At 37.3% G+C, this 19,016-nt stretch overlaps 1 protein-coding gene across 1 annotated transcript; it reads right to left on the bottom strand.

Annotated features, from left to right (window-relative positions):
- Positions 1 to 2,633: 2,633 nt before the first annotated feature.
- LOC143254021 (regucalcin-like) lies at positions 2,634 to 8,861 on the bottom strand. The gene is made up of 5 exons (XM_076508736.1): positions 5,784 to 8,861; positions 4,274 to 4,468; positions 3,694 to 3,909; positions 3,256 to 3,402; positions 2,634 to 3,064 (listed from the first exon to the last, which is right to left on the bottom strand). Exons 1-5 carry the CDS (start codon positions 5,932 to 5,934, stop codon positions 2,859 to 2,861), a joined length of 915 nt encoding a protein of 304 aa, XP_076364851.1. The 5' UTR covers positions 5,935 to 8,861; the 3' UTR covers positions 2,634 to 2,858.
- Between the last annotated feature and the right edge of the window lie 10,155 nt (positions 8,862 to 19,016).

Genomic DNA, 19,016 nt, shown 5'->3' with positions numbered 1-19,016 from the left:
GGTTGTGTAGGAATGTAGAGGGCGTGCTTAGATATTTGATTGTATTTATAAATACAGGTGTAAAGGTGTTCCTTTGTATTCGTTTATTTTGGGCTGAGTTTTTGTTTAAGTAAGGCTTCTTTAATTTTGCGTTTGTTTCTTTATTTAGTATTTGGGTGTTTTCTATGGTTATGTTGTGTTTATTTGACATGCAATGTTCGAAAACGTGAAAAGGTGGCTTTTCGTGTCCTTTGAATCTGGTTTCCATTTTCTACTTGTTTCTCTAATACAGATGTCGTGGCAGTTATCACATTATATTTTATAAATAATTTTGGTGTGGTGTTTGTCAGTGTAGTTTTTATATAGTATGGACCTTAGGTTTGTGTTTGGTATTTTATAAAATTTGGTATTAACTGTAATGTCATATTTTGTTACCAGTTTTGCCAAATGTTGGTTATTTTTCTGCTGATGTCAGGAATATATGGTATGCAGTACTATATGGTTTCGTGATTTTTTTAATTAGTGGGATATATTTTTATGTAAAGAAATATCCATGGAATACAAACGTTACTTACGAAAGTCATTATGGTATACAGGTCTTATTCGATGGAATATCCGTGGTTTCCAGCTGTTACTCGAAGTAGTCATTGTGATAATTTTACCGGATCAACAGATTAGATATCATGGCATATAAATTTATTGAAATCATTTGTCATGAAGAATCTATTTTTTCATTATTAAAAAAAATCTGATACAAAGATTTATATGAGAATATTAATAACACTAACAAATCTAATTTAGTTTTAGTAACAAAGAAACATTTATATATATTTAACAACTGTGTGTTCGTTGAATATATTTATATTTTCACTCTTTATCAATACAGCTTTCTCAACTTTAATAGACCTTAACCAGCGAAACGGTCTTGAGGAAATCCCTTCACACCGAGCTCTGACACTTTAAACACGGCACCTGTTTGTGGTTGGTTCTTTCTCTCAACGTCACTCAACCCTTCCCATGAGGATGTGACGTACAACTCATCGTAATTTGGCCTCCAAAACAACACGAGGTTATTTTCTGTGCAGGAAATTTAACGGTGCGTAAAATTTGAGCTGTAATAATAAAAAATGAAGTAAAAGGCTGTGACAAACACATCAGGTTAATTTCTGTTTCGAAAGAGTGACAACCATAATTTATAATTATTGAAAGGATTAAACTTGTAAGTTTTAGTTATTATCAAACATTTTAATTCAACTTTCTTTACTATTTCCTCTGTAAGATTTAGTTTTCAAACATTTCCGACCTGTTGTAGGATCAATACGAACAACTCGCCCACCATCATAACATGCAACCCACAATTTGACCTCACAATCGATGGTCATTCCATCAGGAAGTCCACATTCCTGGTAGGCTGGAACAACATTGAAATCTACCAAAATGCGTTGATTACCTGAAAATAAAAGGTCGAATTTCACTGAAAGTAATTAAAAAAAGAATTCTATTATTAAATATTCTACTTGGAATCATGTCCTCGGAGATCTTGTCTACTGTAACTTATACATAATAGAAGAAAAAATGTTTTATTATTGTGGAATGTAACACCATCCGTCAAAAGCTCATAGTTACGGTGTATATAACACGTAGTTGCATGGAACTGTGTTCCATTCTTGCTATTGCTAACCGTCATGGCCAGGTCGTTAAAGCACTCGACTTATAAACTGAAAGTCGCAGGTTCGAATCTGAGTCGCACCAAACATGCTCGCCCCTTTCAGCCGTGGGGGTGTTATGAAGTTACGATCAATCCCAACTGTGCTGTAATGACGAGAAAACCCACTTGTAGAGAATATATATATATATATATAAATGGCTGTTACGGGTTTAAAAAACTTTTATCTAGAGGAGCGAACAACGTTTTGACCTTCTTTGGTCATCATCAGGTTCACAAAGAAAGAAAGAGGTAACTGACCGATAGCTGACCACATGTTTGAAGGGGGTTGTGTAGGAATGTAGAGGGCGTGCTTAGATATTTGATTGTATTTATAAATACAGGTGTAAAGGTGTTCCTTTGTATTCGTTTATTTTGGGCTGAGTTTTTGTTTAAGTAAGGCTTCTTTAATTTTGCGTTTGTTTCTTTATTTAGTATTTGGGTGTTTTCTATGGTTATGTTGTGTTTATTTGACATGCAATGTTCGAAAACGTGAAAAGGTGGCTTTTCGTGTCCTTTGAATCTGGTTTCCATTTTTCTACTTGTTTCTCTAATACAGATGTCGTGGCAGTTATCACATTATATTTTATAAATAATTTTGGTGTGGTGTTTGTCAGTGTAGTTTTTATATAGTATAGACCTTAGGTTTGTGTTTGGTATTTTATAAAATTTGGTATTAACTGTAATGTCATATTTTGTTACCAGTTTTTGCCAAATGTTGGTTATTTTTCTGCTGATGTCAGGAATATATGGTATGCAGTACTATATGGTTTCGTGATTTTTTAATTAGTGGGATATATTTTTATGTAAAGAAATATCCATGGAATACAAACGTTACTTACGAAAGTCATTATGGTATACAGGTCTTATTCGATGGAATATCCGTGGTTTCCAGCTGTTACTCGAAGTAGTCATTGTGATAATTTTACCGGATCAACAGATTAGATATCATGGCATATAAATTTATTGAAATCATTTGTCATGAAGAATATTTTTTTTCATTATTAAAAAAAATCTGATACAAAGATTTATATGAGAATATTAATAACACTAACAAATCTAATTTAGTTTTAGTAACAAAGAAACATTTATATATATTTAACAACTGTGTGTTCGTTGAATATATTTATATTTTCACTCTTTATCAATACAGCTTTCTCAACTTTAATAGACCTTAACCAGCGAAACGGTCTTGAGGAAATCCCTTCACACCGAGCTCTGACACTTTAAACACGGCACCTGTTTGTGGTTGGTTCTTTCTCTCAACGTCACTCAACCCTTCCCATGAGGATGTGACGTACAACTCATCGTAATTTGGCCCTCCAAAACAACACGAGGTTATTTTCTGTGCAGGAAATTTAACGGTGCGTAAAATTTGAGCTGTAATAATAAAAAATGAAGTAAAAGGCTGTGACAAACACATCAGGTTAATTTCTGTTTCGAAAGAGTGACAACCATAATTTATAATTATTGAAAGGATTAAACTTGTAAGTTTTAGTTATTATCAAACATTTTAATTCAACTTTCTTTACTATTTCCTCTGTAAGATTTAGGTTTCAAACATTTCCGACCTGTTGTAGGATCAATACGAACAACTCGCCCACCATCATAACATGCAACCCACAATTTGACCTCACAATCGATGGTCATTCCATCAGGAAGTCCACATTCCTGGTAGGCTGGAACAACATTGAAATCTACCAAAATGCGTTGATTACCTGAAAATAAAAGGTCGAATTTCACTGAAAGTAATTAAAAAACGAATTCTATTATTAAATATTCTACTTGGAATCACAAGTGGAATAAAATATATATACATGCTATGGGTATAAGAGTCCGAATATTAGAATTCCACAAGGAATCACAATATAAAGAAAAACACAGCAGTTTAGCTTTCAATTCTTTAAATATTGTTGTGTTTTATGAAACTAACTTTTCACGTAACACGAAGTAAAACAGCAGTACCATAAATATACTTGAATGTGCTTTAGTTTAAGAAAACAACATACTTAATGTTCCGTGGGTCAAATCAAAATCAAATGTATAGATCTTCCGAGGCAAGGAGTCAATATAAAACATGATTGTGTGGTCCAAATTCCACACCATGCCATTGGAAATGCTAATTTTTTCCACATGTTTCCTGAGCGACAGGTTTGAGTCAAGGCTGTATAATGTTCCTTGTTCAGATGCGACTGTAGTTGGGATTTTCTCAAAACGTTTAGTTCCTGTTGAGAAATTTAAAAAACAAAAACATGGTCATGATGTAGTATCACACAATTTGTATGTCTAAAAAATAATAAGACTATATTCACTTTTCTGTGATTTGTTTAGACACAACAAATGTTTCTTAGAGAACTGAACTATTTTTGTTCAAATCACTTTTCCCCTTTCTAAATAATTTGTTTTGAAAAAGCTAAAACAGGTGTAAATTTTTTTACCAATTATAATTTAGTTTAAATGATTTTACCTATTAAATTTTCAATCTGGTATATATATATTTTCTTATATGTTTGACATTTTCTATCTATCACTACTCTCTCAGCAGTTGTAAAGTGTGGTACTACTGATAGACCAAGACCAGTGACGTACCTGCCCATAGTCTCCCGATCCTGTCGCACTTTCCGTCGTTAAAATGGTTTTCAGGCTTGTCCTGATCCACTTCCTGTAGCAACTCACATGATTGGTTTTTCCAAGACAGTTTTCTTATTTCTCTGTCGACAGTCACTACTAATTTGTCAGGTTCAGAGGAGTAAGGAATGACGAGGCTGACGGCCCTGCCACTTATAGGTATGCCACTTAACAAAATGGTACAGACGAAACAAATAAAAGTAGGTTTATATCTCGATTATATTTTCTTGAACTAGGATTGTGTCAAGGAATCTGGTGCGTTTTGTTATTATGTCATATTTGTTCAGAACTGCAAATGTGCTAACTATATGTAGCTGTCCGTAATTTTGAACCGATAAACTAAAAGGAAGATAGCTAGTAAACAGCGTCCGCCGCCAACTCTTGTGGCTGAATAAGTGGGTTTGAATAATCCTCAGTTTTAGTGTGCACCTCTGACCTCAAAGGGCTATGATTATTCGTCACAAATCATAAATTAGCAGCTTTACGATGACCACTAGGCTAACCAGAACTTGTTTAAATTCTGAGGCTTTAAATTATTTAGAAAAAAATGTGCGTTTGGAATAATTACAGCTATTACTCATTTATTACACACGTGCTAAATAAAAAAGGAAAAAAAATAGTATAAACAACTGTTTATATATATATAAACAACTGCCACGACTTCTATGTTGGAGAAAACAAGCAGAAAAATGGAAAATAGATTGAAAGAACAACAACAAAAATTGAAACCTTCACACATTTTTGAACACTGCAAATCAAATAAACACAACACGATCATAGAAAAAACCCAGATTCGTAGTAGGGAAATAAATATAAAGAAACGCAAAACAACTGTACTTGTACAACCAAATATTCTCGCCTTTGCAGCCGTTGGAGCAGTATAAAGTGACGGTCAATCCCACTATTCGTTTGTAAAAGAGTAGCCAAAAGTTGGTTGTGATGTCGAGAAAACCCACTTGCAGAGAAATATATGCAAAAACGGATTGTTTGGGTTGAGAAAATATTTTATGTAGAAGAGCGAACAACGATGACCGAAGAAGGTCGAAACGTTCTCTCCTTATCAATAAAAGTATTAATACCAATACCAACCGTTCTGATATACATTTTTATTTCAAGGGGGTTTATAGTCATCAAGAAACACACTATATATTATATACATAAGTAATGTTTATCCAACAACATAAGCTACGAAAGATTTTAAGGAGAGGGCACCAACAACATGTTTTCATTACAGACAAAAAAAACAGTCCATCAGAAGGTACAAAGTCACTACCTGAAATCTGCAATGTATTAACCTTATCTGTAACCGTAATACCGGTACTTTGAGTTTCACATCGAATATTGTTGGACAATATTAACACCACAGTTTAATGCCACATTATCAAACAATTGCACAAACTTTGGAGTTGTTCAAATCTAATTAACGTAATCTTCTTACTAAAGATACTGCTAAAACAGAGCTACATACTTAGGTGAACAACTTCTGTTTCTTGGGTCTCTACATCAAGTCTACAAACGTCACCAGCTGAAGCGTCTACATGCCATAAAACCTTACATTCTTCATCCCAATGAGGTCCTTCTCCAAGACTGGACAAACGTTTAGACGTCACGTGCACCGCCATACTACTCAGCTAACACTAAGACAAACTTGGATAAACTAACTTACTAATACGACAAATTACGTGGCCTACGGATAGTGCAATCAGAATCCAGAACGAATATGTATAGATGGTTCTGATGTGACATATTGTCCTCGTGTCGCTCTATTACCCTAGGGGATCCTAAGTATTAAGTTTTAAAAATTATTAAGTGCATTAAGAACAACGATAAAAAACATATAAATAAAACGTTGAGTTCAAATAGAACTAAACAACAGAACAACTCAAAAAACAAATAAAACAGTAAAAAAAACAATAACTTGAGTTACAATGAAAAAGGGCCTTAAGAGAGGAAAGTAACCTGGGATCCTAACTTTGGGTTAATAACGCTATTCTACAGAAGAACGAAATAAATTTAGAAGTTAATTAAATATTAACATGTATCAAATATATTTCATTTGCCAACAATATTAATACACAGATTTTCTTTGTTAACACAAATATTGGTTATATACAAACATAAATTAATACAATTTATAATAACAGTTATTACTAATAGTTATGACAAATGACGGTTTATGTCCAATAGGTTTTACAAACTTACAAACAACACTAAATCTTATATCCCGTCTAGAACTGAATATTTTATCGACGATCCAGGTTCACGACGAGCAAATTAACTCTGACTTGATATCCTCACACTTTGCTTAAGCTAGCTTCATACCGATGACTTTTGCCGATGGTGATGTTTAATGTCTTCGGAGAAATACTTACATATGAAGGTTATTTACTAAAATTGAACGATTTGTCATGTTCGATATCTCTAAACGTTTCTGGTCAAACTGTGTAGTTTTCTGATTAATTGGCCCCTCGGTGTCGATTCCTGTACGTGGTGAGGGGACCTTCCAGGGAAGGTTCTGTTCTTTCAGTTTACCTCCTCTGGGATCTAAACATCCACCCACGTGTTTGCTGTGCGTGGCAACCCGTGAAGGGGAGGAGAGGATCCTTGTGGTTAAGAGGTCCAACCATAACACACCACTTTGGCCTTGAATTCCTCTAGACGGGCGGTCTTGGAGTGGCCCCTCCTTGAATCAATCGGCTGGTCCACTTGGGCTAGAGTCAACCAAGTACCAATGTTAGATGTTCTCAACAGGTGATGTGGACATTGTATCTGATGCTGGTGTTTGGGTATAGTGCTCACGAAACAATGGTGTTACTGCAGGGTCCTTGTTTGACATTGTAGTGCATTTCCTTGTAGGGCTTCTTGGTGGGTGGGGTCAGTGGACACTGATATATTCCTTTTTTATTACGGATCCTCCAAACAAAAACTTAAATAAAATAGTGAAAAACAGTCCATAGGTGAAGGACCTGTCTTGAAGATCCTGAGCAGAATCTTCAACATCTGTAACACCTGTTGTACCTCATTTTCTTATCCTACATTCTTTTTCAGACAAACCTTTATGGAAAAATATCTCCTTTTTCATTCAGAAGGGGCTAGATGAACTTGCTGACTCTCCAAAGTCAGTAAAGTAGCTTCGATCTGGTGACATATTAGTGGAAACATCCACATCTCAACACAGTGAACTCATCTTGCATTCAAAGACGATTGGGGATATACCTATTTATATAACACCTCATGCTATTTTGAATTCATCACAGGGGATATTGTTGAGAGGGATTTGAAGAACGTTCCCAAATCAGAGATTCTCGCCAGTTTCTCCACTCAAGAATTTTCTCCAGTGAGACGTATCTTCTCACGCAAAGATGGAGTTATGATGCTGAGCAATGTCCTCATTCTGACATTTTCATCACCACATCCACATGTCACCATCAAGGCAGGTTATCTTAAATGCGAAATACGGCTAAACATTACAAACCCTCTCAGATGTTTTCAGTATCAGTGGTTTGGTCTCTCGTAGATGTCATGTTGTTGTTCTTTGATGTGTACTTTTTGTGGTGGCAAGGACCACGATGCCAACTAGTGTAAAACGGACCCTCATTGCATCAGTTGCAATGGCTCTCACCCGTTCCACTTTCGTTCTTTGGAAGAAAAAGAGGTGCAGTGTTTCAAAACGATTAATAACATTACTTATCTTGAGTCTTGAAAGTTGCTGTCCACCACCTTATCTCAGACATATGCTGCCACACTTCATTCCACTACTACAGTGGCAGTACAGACAGATCTCTCTGTGTCTCCAAAAGAAACGTTCTTCAAACAAATGAAAAGTGTTTTGACCACCATGGTTAAACAAAATTAATGAACCATCTCCAACACCCATCTCTGTCTTTTATACACATTACAGCAAATCTCGAGATCCACTTCCCTTTGTTCTGGGTACGGGCAATTCTTCGGATAGATCTTTTCTCCCGCCCCAAGATGTAAAACGATCATTCGTTCACGTCCTCCTTCACTGGAATCCTGTTCCAACAGTAAAGACCTGCCCAATCGACCCTGAGCAGGATCCATGGAGGAAGATAGGTCTCCCTCGAATAGAAACAGTAAAGAAAAAAGACATGGTCGTAAAGAGAAGGGTTCTCCACCCAATTCGCCTAAACATAAAAAAATGGCCATCTTGATACAATGGAACTGTCGAGATTTACGTTCTAATCAGGATGACATCAAAACACTGATTCCTTCCTACCATCCTGTTTGTCTTTCCTTACAAGAAACATTTCTCAAACCTGCTGATACAGTCTCCATTCGGCAGTTTTCTCTGTACAGAAATGACAGGCTGTGTGATGGACGAGTGGATGGAAGGGTGGAACTCTATGATGATCAGCATGTTCCCACCCTGTCTTTCCCACTCGACACTCAGCATGTTCCCACCCTGTCTTTCCCACTCGACACTCAGCATGTTCCCACCCTGTCTTTCACACTCGACACTCAGCATGTTCCCACCCTGTCTTTCACACTCGACACTCAGCATGTTCCCACCCTGTCTTTCACACTCGACACTCAGCATGTTTCCCACCCTGTCTTTCACTCGACACTCAGCATGTTCCCACCCTGTCTTTCCCACTCGACACTCAGCATGTTCCCACCCTGTCTTTCCCACTCGACACTCAGCATGTTCCCACCCTGTCTTTCCCACTCGACGCTCAGCATGTTCCCACCCTGTCTTTCCCACTCGACACTCAGCATGTTTCCCACCCTGTCTTTCCCACTCGACACTCAGCATGTTCCCCACCCTGTCTTTCCACTCGACACTCAGCATGTTCCACCCTGTCTTTCCCACTCGACACTCAGCATGTTTCCCACCCTGTCTTTCCCACTCGACACTCAGCATGTTCCGACCCTGTCTTTCCACTCGACACTCAGCATGTTTCCCACCCTGTCTTTCACATCGACACTCGGCATGTTTCCCACCTGTCTTTCCCACTCGACACTCAGCGTGTTTCCCACCTGTCTTTCGCATCGACACTCAGCATGTTCCCCGCTGTCTTTCACTCGACACACAGCGTGTGCCCACCTCTGTCTTTCACACTCGACACTCAGCATGTTCCCACCCTGTCTTTCCCACTCGACACTCAGCATGTTCCCACCCTGTCTTTCCCACTCGACACTCAACATGTTCCCACCCTGTCTTTCACACTCGACACTCAGCATGTTCCCACCCTGTCTTTCCCACTCGACACACAGCATGTGCCCACCCTGTCTTTCCCACTCGACACTCAGCATGTTCCCACCCTGTCTTTCCCACTCGACACACCCTTGGGGGCCGTAGCCATCCGTGTTTCCTTGGGTCATACCGTCCCTGTTTATTGTCTCTTCTTGTCTCCTGGACAATCAGACCTTGATGTTTTCATTGAACAGTTGATGTCTTTCTTTTTCATCCTAGAAGACTTTAATGGACATCATTCCTTCTGGCGAAGTGCTGGTATCGCTTTGTAGAGTGTATGCTCTTTTATCACAAACTTTGTCTTTTCAATACTGGTTCTTATACTTATTTTCATCCAACTAGTTAGTCCTTTGCTGGTATTGATCTCTCAATTTTCTCTCTGATCGCACTTATGCTTTTTGCTCTACCTTTTTAGCCATCAAGACTCGGGCAGAGCAATCACCTCTTTTTATTCGAGTTATTGTGTCTATGACTATAATTGTCGATTTACTCTGGTGGAACTCAAACTGTCCCTTCATCGGTCTGTTAGTACATCAGTTGGACCTGATGAGATACACTATGAGATGTTGCACCATCTATCTCCTGCTTCTCTTGCTATCCTTTTGATTGTTCTTAACCGGACTTGGCAGGATAAATTTTTCCTGATGCTTGGCTCCTGGCTATACTTCTTCCTTTCTCTAAGCCTGGGAAGGATCCCAAGATTCCTTCAAACTACCATCCAGTTGCTTTGATGAGTTGTCTCTGTAAAACCTTAGAGAGGACGGTTAATGCTCGGCTTGATTGGTTCCTCGAATCAAACAACCTCCTCTCGCCCACCCAATGTGGGTTCCGTAGACAGCACTCCACCGTTGACCACCTGATTCGACTTGAAACGTCAATCAGAGAAGCCTTTCTGAAACGACATCATCTTGTATCAATATTCTTTGACATTGAGAAAGCTTATGATAAAACATGAAGGTGTGACATTTTGCGAGACATTTGTATATAGGGGTTACGTGGCCATTTGCCCGTTTATATTAATTTTTTTTTATGGACAGGAAATTTCAATTTCGTATGGATTCGACTCTTTTTCATTCTGTTTCACAGGAACTTGGAGTCCCTCAGGGCTGTGTTTTGAATGTCGGACAGTTCAGTATAAAGATTAAGGCCATCACTGAACAACTCCCTCTTACTGTTGGGAAAGGCTCTATGTCGAGCACGAGGTACATTGAACGGCAGCTACAGACTCAACTGTTTACTGAAGTGGACCACAGCAAACGTCTTTAACCTCTTAATTTCTAAAACCTTTTATATGCACTTTTGCCGCCAACGGGTATTCACTCTGATCCTGAACTCCGTATTGGTGAAGTTGTACGGGTCAAATGTACAGAGCACTGAAGATCCTACGTGTCCTCTCCTCCACCACTTGGGGAGCGGATCGATGTTCTATGGTAAAGATCTAGCGTGCTCTTATTCGATGAAAACTCGACTATGGATCACTGGTCTATGGCTCTGCCAGGACCTCAGCCTTCAAGATGCTGGACCCCATTCATCATCAAGGACTTTGGCTCAGCACTGGGGCTTTCCACACTTTCCTCATTTTAGAGTTAAAACAAAGAGTCTAATGAACCTTCTCTGTACCTCTGCCGTTTGAAACTCTCTTAACTGTATGCTTCGAAACTACGTTCCTTACCAGAGTATCCCACCTGGGGTTGTATTTCCCTTCCTCAATGGGTCATACATTTTCAGAAAAAACACTCTACCATTGGTCCTTTTGGACTTCATATCCAGACGCAGTTGAATGAATTGGGTTTGTCCTTGGATAACATTGCTCTACCCACTGTTCAGCTCATCTCACCATGGCATTTTACAGTCCCCAAATGTTACCTATCTTCAAGTCATCCGAGAAAAGCAGACGACCCTGATTGGTTGTTGTTGTTTTAAATTAAGCACAAAGCTACACAATGGGCTATCTGTGCTCTGCCCACCACGAGTATCTAAACCCAGATTTTAGTGTTGTAAGTCAGCAGACATATCCGATGATCCACTGGTGGTCCCCTGATTGGAAACATTGTTTGTTATTTGCAGAACATCTCTCGAACTAACTTTCTATTCATATTTATATAGATGGTTCGAAATCAGGTGACCGTGTGGGCTCTGTCATGGTTAGTTGTAATTCGGTGGTTAGGCGCACAATTCCCTCTACAGCTTCTGTATTCACTGCTGAACTGTACGTCATTTCTCTTGCCATGGGTCACATAGAAGCTAAGTAGTACTCAAACTACACTATTTATACTGACTCGCTTAGTAGTCTGACGGCACTGAAACCGCTTCACATTAGTTCACATCCTGTTCTCATGATATTCAAAACCGACTGGCCCATTTCTATTTAACATCTACTTTTATCCAGGTTTTCTGGATACCGGGCCACATCAGTATTCACGGGAACATGCTCGCCTACACTGCAGCTGAATCTGTCAGTTCTGGCACTATCACTGTTGTGCCTGTTCCATACATGGACTATGGTCCTGTATTCAAGGTTTGGCTCCGTGCCAGCTGGCAGTCGACTTAGAGTGAGTAACATGAAAACAAGCTTTTCCAAATAAAACCCTATATTGGACTTTGACCGTTTTGCTTCCGTAAGGATCAGAAAGAGGCAGTTGTCCTATCTCGACTACACATGGGTCACAGTTTTTTAACTCATCGTTTTCCTTCATCAGGAACCGATGCACCAGTATGTAGTCTGTGCAACACTCAGATCACAATAAGCCACATTTTACTTTCTTGACGCAGATAGCCAAGTTGATTTGTGCCATAAAACACCAAATAAACCAACCAACTAACCCATTAGCAGACGTTAATCACAATGATAGCTTCCCAGGCCTATAGCACAGTGACTGTAGCTGTTCAATAATAATAATTCTATTTATCTCTCAGGGCGTCGGTTTTTTATATATACCAATAACGTGAGGCTCTAGAACATTCACCAAAGTTCGTTTGGTAACAATACTATCAATCCCTGGTATTACATACACACCTAGTACATTGTTATTACATTCAAGAATTGTTACACATTTCGAGAACACACGGGATATGCGAAATACGCAGTCAAGAATATACGTCACATGCAAAAAAAAATAAAAAAATACTGAAATCAGCGAAGATACTAAAACAAGCGTCTAACGATAAATCCGATACAACTATCTTATTAAACACGTGACCTATATACTGAAACATAAAGTGAGAACATTGGTATACAGCAGTATGAAGATTTTGTGTACTTCTGGGAAAGCTTCTGTTATAATAGTTGCAAACAACACTCTGATTTAACTCTTTAGTCCTGGTTCTGTCTGATTAATCATTCGATAAGTTAACCAGATTCATAAAAAATAGCACTCTGCAGGAACATTTTGTAAACACCACTTATATGATAATTTATCTGATTTAACAAGTCGGAAAGAAGCTGACGTAATACTCACGAAGAATGTAGATATCTTAGGGTTAATCTATAGTGCTAAATAAAGAAGTGAGGGGGCGCTTCTTGAAACTGCAACTAGGGTTAGTGTTCATTACGTCATCAATATATAAAAATATTTTACAGAAACAGTGGCTCTAAACTCTAATGGTAAATAAAGTCTACGTTTTGAAACGTTACAATAAAAAATATTTTTTCTCTCATCTTGAACTTTTGAAATCCTGGATAACTTATTAACAGGCCTGGGTTGGCCAAGTGGTTAGAGTGCTGGATTCATTATGTGAGGGACGTGGGTTCGAATCTCCATCATACCAAACGCACTTGCCACTTCAGACGTGGCGGCGTTATAATGTGTCGGTTAATTCCACTATTCGTTGGTAAAAAAGGATAATCCAAGGGTCAACGGTGAGTGGTTGTGACAAGTAGCCTTCCCTCTAGTCTGACACTATTAAATTAGGGACGGCTGGCGGAGATTTCCTTCGTATAGCTTTACGCGAAATTCTTAAAAACAAACAAAGAAATTTATTAACAGAACTTATTTCATTGTGAGTTCTTTGGACGTGGCTAGTCTTGTTCGTGGCTCATTTACTGAACAATAGTCGTCTGGTTTCCAGTTTTGAAACACGAGGTTTGTCACATGGTTGATTAACAACCCAGACCTCGTTTCTGTAGTGATAAGGCTCACGCTGCTAAAGCCTTGTTCACATTCAGAAGAACTGGACGGGATGACTTTTGTACAACCGAATCAAGAATTCAGATCTGATGGAATATGGCGACCACAGTTGTCCAGGAAATTTCTACATGCTGTATTTGTATTTAAAAATGACAAGTTGAAACGTTAACGAAGTGACTTTATCTACTTTTCTCTAAGGTCTGGATTTATATCTGATGACTAATCACTTTTAACCCACGGTACTGAGAAATTATGTTTGAAATGAAATTTAGAAGTTGCTGACCATGACACATTTGATTCATGAAAAAAAGCTGGTGTAAATAACCATTGTTTTATATTGTTTATGATTCTGAATCGATATTGTTGTTATCTGTAAGTGTTTTGATATAAACATTGTTTGTTTAATGGTACTTTCTGCTTCAAGAACCTTTTTATTTCTATGTTCTTTCTAAAAAACATATCTTGTAACAAATTAATTTGTCTCCGTAAACGATTGTAATATCCATTTTATTTAAGGTGTCTGTAGTTATTGCCAAAAAAGTTAACCTGTTCAGTACCGTAGACTAGATAACTCGTCCAAACTGATCGGTAACACATTGCCACGGACGAGTTAATTCATTCTCAATAATACCTGTATTCAACGCTAGATGTGAACACCATATATTCTTGTTTTTTTGGTTTTTTTTTAATTTTGCGCAAAGCTACTCGAGGGCTATCTGCGATAACCGTCTTTAATTTAGCAGTGTAAGACTAGAGGGAAGGCAGTTAGATATTCACCACCCACCGCCAACTCTTGGGCTACCCTATGGCTGAAAAAGCGACCATGTTTGGTGCGACAGGGATGCATACCCGCGACCCTCGGATTACGAGTCCCACGCCATGCCGAACCAAAAAATGGTGGCCTCTATATATGCATTTGACTTACTTACATATTGTTACACTTGCGATCCAAAATGGAGTCACGAAAAAAGTTACAAAATGAGTAAGCATTACAGTTGTATTTTGAACAACTGTAGATATTGGTGAAGGTGTTGATGGCCAGTTATCATCACTGTCACATAAGTCAATCCATCCCATACAACGATTGTAATCAATGCAAAGAATTCAGCGTTCCAATCATTGTCATTAGGGCACTTTCTCTTGGAATGCTCAATCCTTTGCATTGATTACAATCGGTATACAGGATGAGTTGACTTATGTGACAGTTTGTTGCATGCTTATCCGAGTATGCGCAAGGCTGTCAAATGGTACAAGAAAATATTTTTTTCACATGATGGATACAGCAGTGTATAATGCTTTGGTAGTTTACAAATCACTGGGAAACATCCTGTCTCTCCTGGAGTTTAGACATCCGTACCCTGATTGAAGATACCACACACAGCGCCCACAATCCAACGGCCTTCTTTGGAAAATCCCTTCGCCTCACAGAACGTCATTTCCCAACACTTATTCCCTAAACAGAAAAAAAAAAAAAAGTACCCCACTAGAAAGTGTAAGGTATGCTCTGACAAATCCACGAGGAGGGACAGCAGATATGAATGTACTGATTGCAAAGTGACTCTTTGTGTTGACCCCTGCTAAAGAAAATTTCACACGAAAGTGAATTATTAAATGTGTCATGTATTTCAATATCCAAAAATGACATTTTGTGCATTATTGTTTTGTACATATTTCTTCATTTTGTGCAGTACTGTAAGTTTGGCTTTGAGAAAAAAATTTGTTGTTCATTTCATTTGTTTTAGAAATTACTCAATTTATGCTGAAAAAAAAACCGACATTGGAGCTGCCGTAGCAACTGAAATACTTGGCAGTCAACAGGTTAAAAAAGAAATATTGGCTAAACCAAAACTTAATGCATTTATATCACTGGAAACTAAACATTTATTGTTTACAGGATGATCATAAGCTCTTGTATATTTTTACCTCTTAATCCCAGAAAGTAACTAACATTTCAATAGCTAACAAGTTAATTGGATCAGACGTTGTAAACAGCCATGTTGTCAACATTTTCTCCCACCTTTATACAGTAGTTTAGACTATGCTTGTGTCATTGGTTTGGTTTGATTCGAATTTCACGCAAAGCTACACGAGGGCCATCTGTGCTAGCCGTCCTTAATTTAGCAGTGTAAAACTAGAGGTAAGGCAGCTAGTCATCACCACCCACCGTCAACTCTTGAGTTACTCTTTTACCAAAGAATAGTAGGATTAATTGTCACATTATAATGCCTCATAAATGAAAGGGCGAGCATGTTTGGTGTGACGATACAGGAACCCTCAGATTATGAGTAAAGCCCCCCAACCACCTGGCCATGCGGGGCCTGTAAGGTCGGATTTGTTGGAAATAGAGACGGAATGGCGTTCCGACTATTAAAAAACAAGTATGGAAACTGTTCCGACACCACTAATAATAATTATCACATTTTTAAAGGTGCTGCAGGACTCAGGGATGATTTTTAAAATTAGCACATTTTATCAAGACATTTAAAATAAAATGATTGCTTTGAAAGAATTAATAAACGTTTATAAAAAATTACAAATCTTAAGGATAATTAACAAGATGTTATAACAAACGTTTCCAGCTTTTCTGTGATCATGTAATACATTTATGATTGTGTTGATAATTCTTCACGATAGATGACGCTGGCACCATATATTTGGCGGTCTATTTAATTATTTTTGCAAGGGACTAGCGTGGAGTAAGAGTCCTACAGGGAGGGGTAGTTAGTCCTATGTTATTTATCATATATGTGAGTAATATGCCACTGTCGGACCTAAATTTAGGTTTAGCATCACAATTTTCTGACGATGTAGTGGTCTGGTAAAGTGACCCCACTCATTCAATAGCAGCAACAAATCTTCAACCAGTCCTGAATAATATAGAAGAATACTGACAGAAATATAGAATAAAAATTAATATTCCGAAAACCAAAGTTATATCATTCAGCAGATTAAATAAATTGAAAAAAAGATCCACCCAAGTTATACATGAACGGGTCGCTATTACAGACTGCTCCTTCTGCAAAATTTCTCGGTTTAACTTGTGATCGACAGATACTACGTATGTGATGAACATAGTCCTAAGTACCTCTCTCCTATAAATACATATTTAAGATATATAAAACAAGCTGGCCAACATGCACTAGACGCTTAAGACTAGTTTTATTTTACATTTTATTCATTTATTTTTAATTTTTATTATTATTATTACTATTTCATATACATGAAAAAAAGATTATATATCTAAAAGTGAAGAAAAAAACACAAGAAAACGAATAAAAATATTGAAAAAAACCAAAACAAATCAGGACAATACATGAACATTGCCCAAAAAAAGGGCCTGAGTTCTGTGTAATACTCTGGCACAAAGTTCACCCAATAACACACTCCAACGAGTTAACAACATGAAAGTTAGGGATGGAGGAAGAGGTCTCGTGATCCTCCTGGGTATTTAAAACATTAACCAACCCAAATACCCACACAGAAGAAGCGATGCATGGAGTAAGTGTGTGTTAGTCTGGTTCTCGTGTACCATATATAAATACATTTGACAGTTGTAAAACCAAAATTTGAGGGAAAGGTGGAAGAGGTTATCGAAACCTGACCCTCCTGGGTAGATAAACATCAATACCCAAATACCCATACAGAGAGAGAGAGGGTGGCTAAATTCTAGTGTACCAGACTGAGGAACTGTGGATCCAATATTCACATCTATTTACACACAAACTCGCGTTCTCCATTTTGGTGTGGTGAAAATGGATCATTGTGTTTGTTTCTCTGATGTTCATCGTATGTTTATAAGGATCAGTGTTTTTATGTTTCTCTGATGTTCATGGTGTACTTTATATTATCAGTGTATTTATGTTTTTCTGACGTTTATGGTATGGTTTACAAGAATCAGTGTGTTTATTTTTCTCTGATGTTTATTGTATGGTTTATAAGAATCAGTGTGTCAATGATTATCTGATGGTTATAGTATGGAACAATATTATAGTAGGATTTAGATGAGACAATGGAACATCATTAAGGTGTGGTAACTACAAAACAGTATTATGATACGGCAACTATATAACAGTATTATGTTATGGTAATTATATAACAGTATTTTGTTATGGTAATTATATAACAGTATTATGTTATAGTAACTATACAACAGTCTTATGTTATAGTAACTATATAATGGTATGATGTTGTTGTAACTATACAACAGTATTATGTTGTTATAACTACATAACGGTATTATGTTATAGTAACTATACAACAGTATTATGTTGTTATAACTACATAACGGTATTATGTTATAGTAACTATACAACAGTATTATGTTGTTATAACTATATAACGGTATTATGTTATAGTAACTATACAACAGTCTTATGTTATAGTAACTATATAACGGTATTATGTTATAGTAACTATACAACACTGTTATGTTGTTATAACTGTATAACGGTATTACGTTATAGTAACTATACAACAGTATTATGTTATGGTAATTATATAACAGTATTATGTTATAGTAACTATACAACAGTATTATGTTATGGTAATTATATAACAGTATTATGTTATAGTAACTATACAACAGTATTTTGTTATGGTAAATATACAACAGTATTATGTTATAGTAACTATACAACAGTATTATGTTATAATAACTATACAACAGTATTATGTTGTTATAACTATACAACAGTATTATGTAACGTCTGTAACATCGACAGAAGGACACCACAAGTGATTTCAATCTCATCTTTCTATAAAACGTTCCATGTTTGTCTGGGTCGATCAGTTTCTTGCAGACGTTTTGAAATATAGCCAGTTTACACGATCGTTTTCCAGAACCAATCAATGTCTCACTGTTGCTCTTGTATCACCGTCTCATAAAACGTTTTGTTTTACTTTGCTCTTGTATCACCGTCTCATAAAACGTTTTGTTTTTACTTTATAAAGTAGAATCAACTCTTATCTTCTGTCGCCAGAAGTACAGGGGTAGTAAATACACCTTGTGTGCACGTGAAGCACGTGGTGTAACTGATGTTTGAGATGTGACTTTATCTCGTACAGAACCAGTTCTGGGTTTAGTGTTCAAGGTAATTTTGTGAAGATGAAGGATACTGTTTCTAATGTTCAAGTAGACACGAAGGTTGCATGCGTAAAAGTTGTGTGTTGTTTACAACTTGCACTTGGTTTGTGTGAAGAGGATGACGCTGTATCTGATGTAGTGTGATTCCAAGTAAACAGGAGGATTCTACATACATATGATGTGCTGCGGTTCTGTGTAAATAGGAGGATCCTATATACATATGATGTGCTGCGGTTCTGTGTAAATGGGAGAATTCTATATACATATGGTGTGCTG

This window comes from Tachypleus tridentatus, chromosome 6, assembly GCF_004210375.1.
Source record: "Tachypleus tridentatus isolate NWPU-2018 chromosome 6, ASM421037v1, whole genome shotgun sequence".
Lineage (NCBI taxonomy): Eukaryota > Metazoa > Arthropoda > Merostomata > Xiphosura > Limulidae > Tachypleus > Tachypleus tridentatus.
Note: the sequence above shows the minus strand (reverse complement) of the source record. Positions and strands in the feature narration are given on the sequence as shown.

What these genes read in the sequence shown, in the direction of transcription:
- LOC143254021 (XM_076508736.1), bottom strand. Translation starts at nt 5,934, where the DNA reads ATGGCGGTGCACGTGACGTCTAAACGTTTGTCCAGTCTTGGAGAAGGA. An exon ending in GATCGGGAGACTATGGGCAG is followed by an intron (nt 3,910 to 4,273) that starts GTACGTCACTGG and finishes ATTTCTCAACAG; the next exon opens with GAACTAAACGTTTTGAGAAA. An exon ending in TTTGACCCACGGAACATTAA is followed by an intron (nt 3,403 to 3,693) that starts GTATGTTGTTTT and finishes TTTTATTTTCAG; the next exon opens with GTAATCAACGCATTTTGGTA.